General features: G+C 41.8%; 1 protein-coding gene across 2 annotated transcripts; it reads right to left on the bottom strand.

Annotated features, from left to right (window-relative positions):
* Nucleotides 1-298: 298 nt before the first annotated feature.
* Nucleotides 299-11,570, bottom strand: SELENOT (selenoprotein T). 2 transcript variants are annotated; one of them, XM_079978328.1, is made up of 6 exons: nucleotides 11,322-11,564; nucleotides 5,170-5,280; nucleotides 4,141-4,267; nucleotides 2,876-2,963; nucleotides 2,130-2,282; nucleotides 299-1,215 (listed from the first exon to the last, which is right to left on the bottom strand). In XM_079978328.1, the coding sequence occupies exons 1-5, from the start codon at nucleotides 11,456-11,458 to the stop codon at nucleotides 2,158-2,160; spliced, it is 588 nt and encodes a 195-aa protein (XP_079834454.1). In that variant the 5' UTR covers nucleotides 11,459-11,564; the 3' UTR covers nucleotides 299-1,215; nucleotides 2,130-2,157. The 2 variants fall into 2 exon arrangements, 1 of the variants encoding a protein (XP_079834454.1); XR_013839404.1 differs by having other exon boundaries at nucleotides 1,150-1,777; nucleotides 2,100-2,282; nucleotides 11,322-11,570.
* Nucleotides 11,571-12,292: the final 722 nt, after the last annotated feature.

Raw genomic sequence — 12,292 nt, 5'->3', positions numbered from 1 at the left:
TTCTCATAGACTTCTAACACATTCTTCCAGCTCAGTCATTAGAATGTTTAATCTCCTTTCTATCTAAGAAGCCAGAGGAGAAGAAACGGCTGTTACTAGGCTAAAAGTATTCTATCACAGGCAATGTATTTGGTACTTTCCAAACCTAAGTCTGTAACTGTAACTTGATGTGTTGTGAATTGCAGAAGTTGAAGTTTCAAACAAGAAAGCCACCATAAACATTAAACATTGTCTTGTGTTTTTCTTCTTCTTCAAGCACAGCGGCCAGACAGACAAATTCATAAAATGATTCAAGGTCTTTCACACAGTAGATGAAATTTCTTTATTTAAATTAGTTTGCTTAGCTCATATTTAGGACAGAATAAAGGCCAAGCTATTTGATCATTTAGAGTGGCCCAGAAACAGACTTCAAAATTGCTGAGGGAATTCAAACAGCACTTGGTCTTCTTTGAAGTCATGACACTTAGGTACTTACTCTGCATATAGTTTTGTTTCTATAATTTATTATACAATGCACCATTCACTCAGCAATATACTCTGAAAATATACAAAACTTACATAACCAAATCTGCAATGTTTGACAGCCACCAATTTTTATCCAGACTAGTTTAAAGGATAACCAGTACTCCTAAGAGATCAATTTTAACTACAAATGGAACATAAATTTCACGCACAGTAGATCAGACAACTTTTCCAATGAAAAAAAAAAAAGGTTATTAAAGCATTTTGTCATCTTCTTAGAAATGAAAATAAAAGTGTTGGATCTAGGCTATGGGTTGTATCCAACATTGGTCATACTTGGAGCAGACCCAGTAAATAATGAACTGTTCTGTTAATTTTAGCAGGTCTGGTTCAAGTAGAACTTAGCTGGTCTAGCCCTAAGTTAGATGCACTTAAACTACATTGATTTCAATTGGAACTAAGTGCAATTAACTATGGATCCAACCCAAAACATTGTTATCGGTTAATGTCTGCATTGTCTAGCTCTAGAGTGGTTGAATTAACTTTAAAAAAAACAACTATATAGTATTATTGCACTCCTTGAATGTGCAGTACTTTGAAATATACCAGCACTGAAAGGGGTCTTGCATTAAGATATTCAGGAACAACATGAAAACGAGGAGAGCATCCAGTCTGTACCAACAAGTATTCTGTCTTCAGTACAGGCCGTCATTTATTTCGTTCATGTTGTCTTTTGAAAGTGTCGCTTAATGTCTGAAAAACATAGCAAAAACATAGCAGGTTGTGCTACAAAAATAGATCAAATAACTATACCCAAAACCATTCTATATCCAGTGTCGCCATGGAAAACCTACTATATTCAGTTAGAACGACAACACACTAGAAGCTCGGCAAACAGAAATAATGAATTGATATTTAATATACATGCCACCAGGCTACTACTACATGAGACAACAAGTGTAGAAGATATCTAGCAAATGAAAGAGCTAACACTGACAGTCACCAAGTTCCAGAAGTTCCATGTTAAGCCTATGTTGAATATGTGTATGAAACATTAACTGCATGAAAGTTAGTTGCGATATTTTTTTGCTAGCCTGCAGAGGCCAATAGTCTATTTTTCTAAAGGAAGAGAAGCTCCTTCCTCCACAGCCAGCACAGAAAAACAACAGTCTGGAAAATAGGGGTGGAATTATCTGTCCCTGATCCACCAGCCCACTTACTTGCCTGCATAAAATCCCTTGTCAGCCAAAAGCTATCAGGCGAGTGATTAAATACAAGGATTATTTATTACCATTTTATCTTGCAAATCAAATACAGTGGTGCCTCGCAAGATGAAAAGAATCCGTTCCGCGAGTCTCTTCGTCTAGCGGTTTTTTCGCCTTGCGAAGCAAGCCCATTGACGGCTTAGCGGATTAGCGCTATTAGCGGTTTAGCGGCTTTTAGCAGCTTAGCGGATAAGCGGCTTAGAAAAAGGGGGGGAAAGGGGGGGGGAACCGCAGGAACTCGCAAGACATTTTCGTCTTGCGAAGCAAGCCCATAGGAAATTCGTTTTGCGAAGCACCTCTAAAACGGAAAACTCTTTCGTCTAGCGAGTTTTCCGTCTTGCGAGGCATTCGTCTTGCGGGGCACCACTGTACCTAGCTGAGTAATCTTCAAAACAAACTTACAAGAAGTTTTCAGTACTGATGGATGGGGCTATGATCTATGGTGTGGCATTTGCTCCATGTGCACATTGAGTTTCATTTCATTATCGAGGATTTGAACAAGTTGCTGCATGGAAGGAAGGTGCCCAGACTGTAGCTTAGACCACACTGGAACATCTAAATAAGAAGTGTAGGAGGTAAAGAACATGATTAGCATATTAAACTACTTTTTGTACAGTGTAGGAACTGCCAGTTGCTGCTTTTATTTTATGCTTGCCAGGATATCCAGAGAAAAACAACTGATACAAGCTTTTGCATACAGTATAGGTTCACTCTCACTGCCGTCTCCATCCCACAAATACCAGTTTCTCGCCAATGTACATGCAATGAAGTATTACCAAGCTTCTGAAGGAACTAGATTAAAATATATATACTTCTGTTTACAAGGTTTGCATGAAGAATTTGTGTGCAAAGTTCTTTCTTGACAAACAGATTACTCTGTCAATGTTCAATCAACTTACACTGGAGAGGTCTTTTAAATGGCACTTTACTTCAGAACTGTTAATACTATAGCTTTAGTTATTTGTGAAAGTTTAGGGATCACTCACACTAGTCACAATTTTGACAAAGGGTCATCTCAAATAGACCCTTTATTTCAGTCTTCTGAACCAAATGCAGCTGGTAGCTTCATAAATACTTAACAATGGGTACAATTAACACAAAATCCCTCTTAAGCTAACAAGAATACACAAAAGCTGTTCAGAACTCACCATTTAAAGTTATTTCAAATGCACCTGTTGACATACAAATGTTCTCAGTCATGCTGCTCAGGAAGAAAACCATCATACAAGCATAGACCTAAAAATTAAACACATTAATCTAAATGCTAGTCTTTAAATGATGCAACATATTTATCAGTTCAGCTCTATATTCAGCTGATACTAATATTTGGTGAAAGTAATCTCCTTTCTTTGTGACTCTAAATTAAAATTTGTTCATTTTCCTTCCTTGTCTTGAATTCAGAGGGTTCATTTATAACACTTAAGTAAGATAAATACGAAGTGATAACCAGTATGACACACTGATTGCTAGAATAAAATCAGGACGGTTATTATTTCTAAAATAAAACCCCTTTTTATAAAGCAAAGTAAGCAAATACGCATATGCTCTACATAAGTTGTCTTACTACTATTCTGTTTCAAACCCTAGAGGCATCGTTCCCTTTACTCCAGAATGTTAAATGTGCTTTTGGCGCTATACCCAAAGGATAAAATGATGCAATCTTCAGCAACAGGGCATAAAAAGATCTCATAGTGAAAGATTTATGTTTCAGCTCATATTAAGATTGCAGCTTCTTGTACATGGATTATCCAAGATCATGTGGTTACACATTTAACCCATTACTTCCTAAGTTAGTTATTTTTCAGAATTTCTAATACTAAAGATACTACTTAGACCAGAATCCTTGCCTCATCTGAAAAGAAGTGCTGCTGTTTTCTGCTCTTCTAGGTCTTCTGCATCAGCCACCAAAGAATAAACCATAACTAATGGTGACATATTCTTATTTGCAGCTCAAAAAGCTGATTATAACCAGTAGAAAATTATTTTTTCCAGCCCTCTTAAAGACATACAATCGTACCTTGGAAGTCAAATGGAATTCATTCCAGAAGTCCGTTCAACTTCCAAATGTGAATCGAAGCTTCTGATTGGCTGCAGGAAGCTCCTGCAGCCAATCAGAAGCTGCAGAAGCCCCGTCAGATGTTCGGGTTCCAAAAGAACGTTCGCAAACAAGAACAATCACTTCCAGGTTTGCAGCGTTCGGGAGCCAAAACATATGAGTTCCAGGGTGTTCAACAACCAAGGTACGAATGGGATGGGGGGGGGGAAGAGGTTGTGTGTGTTCTGAAGCAATTTCCCCTTCAAGCTATTATCAAAGTGCATGTTTGTGGGAGCATTTGGTTGTGTGAACACCAGGAAATCAATCTCCACTCCATGTAAAAAGTGATGTTGTAAGAGGAAAAAGTAGTCTCTTTACCTTATTTTCTTGGCCCCACTGCCAGACGCTTGGAGCTTGCATGCCAAAGAAAGCAAAAGGATCCTTGCCAACAATAATGAAGCCTATTAACACTAGTTTGAAGACTGACAGGAAAGATGCTATATGTCTGGGAGAAGAAAGAGAGATGTTAGTCGCTAAAGGCTATTCCTAAACTTATCAAAAACGACAAAGATTATGCCATACCCAGCTGCATGTCACTATTCCAGTAACTTTAGTGATATTTCATCTTATCAATATTACGTATTTGAAAACGCTGCATTTAAAATGCAAGACTACATGTAACTCCCCACACGTGCGCTCAACTTGTGCGTGGTGCTGGGAAAGAAATAATTCAATTTAAACTGCAAAAAGGTGTGGAAAGAGCAGGGAAACAGCAGTCCCATGAGCCTTTGCACTGCCCTTTGAGGCCTGTGGACAGTTGGAATTTGGAGAGCAATAGCACCAGCAGCAAAAGAATCTGACCCACAGCCAAGCACCTTGGGGTACCAGTCTACCCAACTTGTCATTGTTTCCACATCATCCTCCAGTGATGAGGAAGACTGAGAGCCACTACTGCCACCATTCATGCCAGTCTGGTAAGTGGTGCTGGTTTTTCAAGGGTTTCCAAAGGTTTAAAAGGGTGTTTACAGGCTTTTTAGATGTGTGTTCCCCACTATATGTGATTTCAAGTATACATGCAGTACCCAGGAGCATAAGCTCCCTTGTAACTGGGGAGTCACCTGCATTCCAATTAATGAATGCAATTCTGGGCTGAGATCTTAGTTCTTCAGGTTGCCATAATGCAAAAAACTCACTGTTCTTTATGCTCTCTCTTCTGCATCATCATTAGTGTAAACATTCTAACCACAGCAAAAGCAATCTATCATTACTAGTTTGCAAGTGGGGGTTGATTAGTTTAGCTAGCCTCATGAAACTGAACTCGTGCCATAGGTACCAAATTAGATAAACGAGAGGAATAATAGGTCTAAACTCATGTTTCTGTCATATTTTAATTCATAATAAACTTACCTATAAAGAGGCTGAGGGAGATAATTTTCCCCTTCAATGCGGATGTCTGGGTACCGCTGGCTAATAACCTGCATGTACTCCTCAAACACCCGTCTGTATCCTCAGGAAACACTGAACAGAAATATTTTATGATGATTAGTTTGTGTGTAGTTAAGCATAAACATTTTGCTAAGATTATATATTTGTAGGTAATCAATTGGAATTAGCATGCTTCCGGATTTCCCTAAAAATAATTTACTCCCTCAACTTCACCATCCTCATCTGCCCAAATGTTTCTTGGTCTCCATCATAACTCTCACCGACTTTTCCCCCTCTGAACAGTGGTGACAGCACTCTCCCCCCCCCCCCCAAAGTCTTTCCTCAAAATCTACATTTTAATGCACTGCAAATTACTTCGAACACAATTCTGTAAATGCAAAAGTATCATGTAAATTAATATTTAATCTAGTCTTTTATGTGGCATTTTGGATTAACAACTTTGAAATGCAGGCAACTGCATTTTTACATATTAAGCTTTAAACATGGTCTATTTTAAACAGTAAGTTCCCTAAGGAACTTACTATAGTTAGGGGTAAGGTGCAACATACACTGATGTATAAACACTTTCACAGGTAGCTTTTGGGACATTTTATCCCAAGGATAAAAGCCTGCTTCAAGTCCATCTCTGTCAGTGCTAGAAATTAGCCAAGTGCATTTTGCGACTAGCATGGGTTCAATTGCAGCCAGGTGAAGATCTCTAGGTGCCAGGTTGTAGACTAGGGAAGGCAAAATGTCACTTAAAGAAGGATCTGAAATATTTTCCTTGAAGCTTGGATTTGTTTTATTCTGGATTGTTTTATTTGATATTTTAATGTGTTATAAACTGCTTTGAGATTTGTTCTTTAAAATACAAAGTGGTACAGAAATGAAATAAATAATAATAATAATAATAATAATAATATACCATAAAAGGTGCCTAGATATCCCATTGTGGCAAGTGCAACCTAGGTTTAAGGTGCCATTTGTAGATTAGATTATATATCTGAGTTTCTAACACTGATCTCAGTGTGTGTGTCCCATTTCCCCTAGCTCTGGTTCTGGGGAATCAACTAAATATTTTATCTAAAGTCATGCAATAGCTTGGATGGCAGCAAGAGCATGATATGAAAATATTAACCAAGCCAGCTAGAAGGCGAAATCCGAACTGTATGAGAGCTTCCAAAACATGTCTGTAGGTAATAATTAATTCCAATGCTGAAACTTAATGAGTCAACGGTTTGTTTTCCTTGAAAGTATCCGCAAAAAACAATAAGAAAATGGAATACAGCTGAGAACTCTCCAAGAAGAAAATGACAGAAAATTAAAACACATTTTCTCTTCATGTCACAATACCACCTGGAAACTTGATTGTTGTATCAAGACTCTTTACGTTTTTGGTGTTTCCACTACAGCTCTGGGTATTATCTCTTCTGTTCCACATCATACATTTCTAAAGAGCCCAAGGACTTTAGTAATTGACTTCTCTTGTGTAGCTCACTGTACAGCTATGCCTTAGTAAAAACTATTACATTAAGCAATCACTACAAAAATCACTAGTAATGGCCCTCTAAAGAAAACTGGTTTTTTAAATTAAAGATTTATTAGTTTACAAAAAGATTTGCATTGTCTCTTTTTTCAAGTTGTCCTTTCTGCATCTCAGTTTCATTTGTTGTGAGACATTAGTGTTGCATGCAATATTAGGTTGAGAAGAAAAGAGGGGTGGAGATAGGGGTTGTGAGGTGATGCTTCTATTCTTCTTTTGAGTGTATATGTGGGGCTTTGTGTCAGCGTCACTTGTATAGGCTCTTACTATTCGCTTGTTATATTTCCTTGGCGATGAGAGAGGTTGGGGGTGGCCTAGGGTGTGGTTGATTGTTTTTGGTTGGCTGTAGTGAGATTTGTTTATGTGCGTGAGCGTGTGAGGATGTGGATTTTTGGATCAGGTTAGCCATATTGATTTGTAGGCTATCAGTGGACTCTTGCTGTTGTCTTGTTGAGCTATGTATGTGATAAAGGAGAACCATACTGAGGTGAAGGCATCTTCTTCTATTTGTCCCTGTGTCAGTTTCAGCTGATGGGTTAGTTTTTCTAGTAAGGCTGTTTTCCGTATTATTTGATAGCACTTGACCATGTTTACTCCTGAATGGTCTCTCCAGTGTTTGGCTGAGGCTTCTGGCTGCTGAGAGTAGGTGGGTTATGAGCTCTTTATAATGTTAGTGGGCATTATTATCTTGGAAGATGTTCGGTAGGGCCAGTTCTGGGGTGACTTCTAATACTTGCTTAGTTATTTTGAGCATTTATTGTATGACTGATGTCCAGAAGAGTTGGATTTTGGGGCATTCCCATCACATGTGAAGGTATGTGCCCGTGGAGGTGCAGCTTCTCCAGCATTTTGGTGGTGTTAGGTACAATCTGAGTTTCAGGGTGAGTTTTTTTCTTTTAACCAACATTGATTTAAATGGAGGTTTAGACCACATTCTAGTCCATTGTGTGGGATTAACCTCATAGCCTATGTCATCCTCTCATTGTTTATTGCCTACGTTGAGGGGGTTTGTGGGATTTTGGAGCAGTGTTTAGTATATTGTGGATTCCATCCCCTTGCCGTGTCCATTTGTTGTTAGGAGGAGGTTTTTAAGAAAACTGTTTTGAAGCAAACTAGTCTTTAAAATGTTTCGAGGTAAAAGGTAAAGGTACCCCTGCCCGTACGGGTCAGTCTTGACAGACTCTGGGGTTGTGCGCCCATCTCACTTAAGAGGCCAGGGGCCAGCGCTGTCCGGAGACACTTCCGGGTCACGTGGCCAGCGTGACATCGCTGCTCTGGCCAGAGCCAGAGCCAGAGCCGCACACGGAAACGCCGTTTACCTTCCCGCTGGTAAGCGGTCCCTATTTATCTACTTGCACCCGGAGGTGCTTTCGAACTGCTAGGTTGGCAGGCGCTGGGACCGAGCAGCGGGAGCACACCCCGCCGCAGGGATTTGAACCGCCGATCTTTCGATCGGCAAGCCCTAGGCGCTGAGGCTTTAACCCACAGCGCCACCGGCGTCCCAAAAAATGTTTCGAACACTAGCACAAATAATCCACAATTTCCTTCCAGGAAATTTATACATAATGGTGATCAGGTCATAGGGATACTGTACACCAGAAGAACAAAATTTTCAGATGATGTTTATGATTCTAGCCTTGAGTTTCCTTTACTTGCCTCCCAGTTTGATTCTCTTCTGAGTTTTATTTTGAGAGCCACAGTTTTGAGAGCCTCATGATTGTCCTCTTCAAAGACAAGGGAGATTTATTTTAGGTTTGTTTGTTTTTTTAAAGAAAAGGAAAACTGGGATTTTCACATTTATAACAGGGCTTCTTGATTAAAAAAAAGCTAAAAAGCTACTGAGGAATATATACAATTCACAAATATTACTCAAAACATTCAGTAATAGAACTGGGAACCTAGAAGACTAATGTAAAATGTTTTTTTAAATGACTCTGCTTTTCTTTCCCTTTGGTCCCAACTGTGGTGCGTTGCTATGCTGATGTAACACTGCTAACACAAGAAGTAACAATGCCTGGAAAAATTTGCAATAAATAGATGGTGAAACTTTAAAAATGAAGAATGTTTTGAACACAAGAATGAACAATGCTGAAGCTGATAAAGAAAGCCTGAGGAAAGAACACGTTACAGAAAGAAAACTGGATTGCTAGATATGGGCAAATGCTGAAAAGCTGCTTGAAATTCAGAATTCTAACCATTACTCCATTAAATAGTTATTTTTAGAGGAAAGTACTAACATTTTAGGCCCACACTTTAATTGACTTTCCTATTTTTGCTAATTCCAAATCCATTATTCATACTCGGACTGAAGTCTCATATCCAAATAGCAGTTTGCATATAAATATATTATTAGCAACTTTGTTAATACTGTAAAATGTTGTTTGTGACTTGTCTAAGTTTTCCAACTTTAGCTACAAAATGCCTTACTGAAACCCATCACTAACTACAACTTGCTGTTTAGAAGTTCCTTTATATAAAACATGCAATTCTAAGCATGTTTACTCAGATACGAGCCTCAGCAACTTCATTAGGACAGTGTTTTATACAGTATAAGCTTACTCTGGATTGGAACCCAAAGCATCGACCCAATGTACACAGATCTAGGACTTCAGTTCAATGAACATGGTGGGACTGACTTTTGGGTAAACATGCACAGCATTTGTGTTGCATGTATTTGGCTTTCATCAATATAAATACAAAAGTACAGACTATTCCCCTTAATGGATCACAAACCTTATGACAGACATGAGTATCCAAAGGAAAAGAGCACTATTTAGAGGAGCACCATTTGGCAGCTCCACTTTTGACAGGTCAACACATTATGTATACCTTTAGGTCCTAAACAAGAACTAAGGTTCCTTTCATGTTATAAACTGCTTCCCTCAGTATAGAATCCTCACACATACTGGAGTGTGGACAAACCATGTCCTCCCAGCGTTAGAAGCTCAGATATATAAGCTAGGCACCAAATGGCTCCTTAAACCAGGGTTACAGTCGCCAAAACATTGTGGGGCAAGACGGCTCTAAAGTCTTATTTTTCAGTGATGGACTGACTGTGATTGATTCTCAGTTAAACATCTGGCTAGTTCAGATGACAACCTTGAGTTGGGTTAAGAGCTTTGAGAACTTAAAGAAAAGCCACTTGATCCAGGGACAGTCCACACATATATTGTCCTATTACAACCTCTTTTTCTGAATGGTGACTGCTCCTGCTCAGGCTGCACAGAAAAAGCATCTTGGTTCCAGAAATTCATTCCTATTGCACAGATAAAATATAACTGATAGAATTCTACAGGATGGGGTATTAATATATGAAAACAGACCAGATCCAATGATCCCAAGGCATGCACTTCTAGAATGGTAGAGGTGTCAGGTGCCATCCTGGTGCCTAGGCCTCTTCCCTTGGTTGCAAGTGGTAGAAAAGCCACCTGGCTAATTTCAAACTCTGCCTTACCTGCAGCGTCCAAGTGCCTATACCGCCCCCTCGACTTCTTGCACCACCGCACCATTTCTGAAAGCCCTTACATAAACACCTTTTTTTATCACTAGGCGCCCCCAACTCCCCCCCCCCAGTCAACATAGTCCCACCAATCCGCCCTGCTACTCACACCACTTCTGATCCTCAAACCCCAACCTAATTGCCAACACCAATGTGGCCTCAATCTATTAATTGCTCAGGGCCTCCTTGTCTTTCCCCATCCTATTGAACACCTATCCACCTCAAGCCATATATTTCACAATATATATATTCAAGGTGAGCTAAGCACAGCACCGAAAGGACAGCATTGCCCAACCCCTCCCCTCCTCTCATTTCAGCTTCATGCCTCCTGCCTATCAGAAAGCCAACATTATTGTAGCAACCCTAATGTCTTCCATCAAGGGCCACAGCATCCTGAGCCAGTCTTCAACTGGTGGGCCATGCATGGCCTGATTGGAGGTGGGCCAAAACAGCTGCACTACCGCCATACAGATATTTGGGGTAGATGTGGGGCGGGGGGGAGAGATGATAATAAGAAATGGGATGCCCAGATGCATGTTTATTTGAGGTTAAAGGTGAGCCTAAAGGCTAAAGCGATTGAAATCGGGGGGGGGGGGGGGGGAGAGAGAGAGAGAGAGAGAGAGAGAGAGGAGAGAGATAGATAAGAACCGCCCTGAGACCTCCGGGAATAGGGCGGTATATAAATTCAATAAATAAATTCAATAAGTAAGAGGCAGAGACGTTTCCTGCCCTGGGAAAACAACTCTTATCTGAATTCCGACGTAGCCTGTCCTCTACTTTCCCCGAGGACTGAAGGGGCTTCTCCACACCTTCATGTGCGGACCTGTCGCCCTTCGCCCCCCAACACCTCCCCGGGGGCTCCCCTAATTCTCTCCCCCCCCCCGAGATGCCTCGCGTTGTCAGCCTTTCCCTTCGCCCCCTCCTCCCTTCCCTTTCCGGCCTCCGCAGGGCGAGGCTTCGGGGGGAAGGGAGGCCAGAGCGACGGCGCGCTGTCGGTTCTGGGCTTCGCCCTCCCACCCCCGCCGGAGGAAGGTCTGAGGAGGAGAAGGAAGGAGCAGGAGGCCTCCCCCCCCCCCCCCGCGCCGGGCTCACCAGATCTGGAACTTGAGCAGCGGCCCCGTCGCGTAGGCCATGCGCAGCTTCTTCCCGGGCGGCAACCCGTCCGGCTGAGCGCCAGAGCCGCCCAGCCCCGCCGCCAGCAGGAACAGCAACGCCAGCGCCGGCCTCATCTCGTCTTCTTCTTCTCCTCCTCCTCCTCCTCCGCGCGACCACGGCCGGCTTTATAAACGCTCCTCGCTCCGTTTCCCTCTTCCCCCCTCCCACCTCCGCACGCACACCGCCTCGCGCTGTGCCGCTAGCGGAAGGGGGTCACGTGAGAGAGGGCGGCCGCAGTGCGCCTGCGCCATGTTCCACCTATCCCTGGCCGCGGAAAGATTGGCGCCCACCCCCACCCCCACCCCCTCACCAGTCGACGAGTTTGCCTCACGGGTGTTGTACATACGGGCTACTCGCGCCCGGCTGAATGGCAGGGGGGGGGGGCTTCCGTTGCTCTGCCAAAATGGGAGACCCTAACCCTCCCCAGAGTGGCTTACGTACGGCATTAAAAGCAGTTGAAACAAAGCTGTCTCTCCCTACAGGCTTACATTCTAATAAAATCATCATCATCAGTTGTTGTTTTTTAATGTTTAAGGGTATTCTCACTTTCCTACTCATATTGAAATACCGCCCCTCAATGAGGCCAAACTTAGATTCACAAAATGTTTAGGGGTATGCGTCCCCTCAGAAAAAAGCACTGATAATAATGAAGCAAGATTGCTTCAGGGTGCTCAGGGTCATAAAGTTGTGGAGTTGTTGGCAAGGGATCTTGCCAGTCATCTAGTCCAACCCCTGCAATGCGGGAATCTCCACTAAAGCATCCATGACAGATGGCCATCCAACTTCAACTTAAAAACCGAGTCCACAACCTCCCAAGGGAGACCGTTCCACTGTCAAATAGCTCTTACCACCATAAAGTTTTTCCTGGTGTTGAGTCGGAAGCTCCTTTCATGTAACTTGAAGCCATT

Source organism: Podarcis cretensis (genome assembly GCF_951804945.1).
Source record: "Podarcis cretensis genome assembly, chromosome: 5".
Lineage (NCBI taxonomy): Eukaryota > Metazoa > Chordata > Lepidosauria > Squamata > Lacertidae > Podarcis > Podarcis cretensis.
This window is presented reverse-complemented; position numbering and strand designations above follow the sequence as displayed.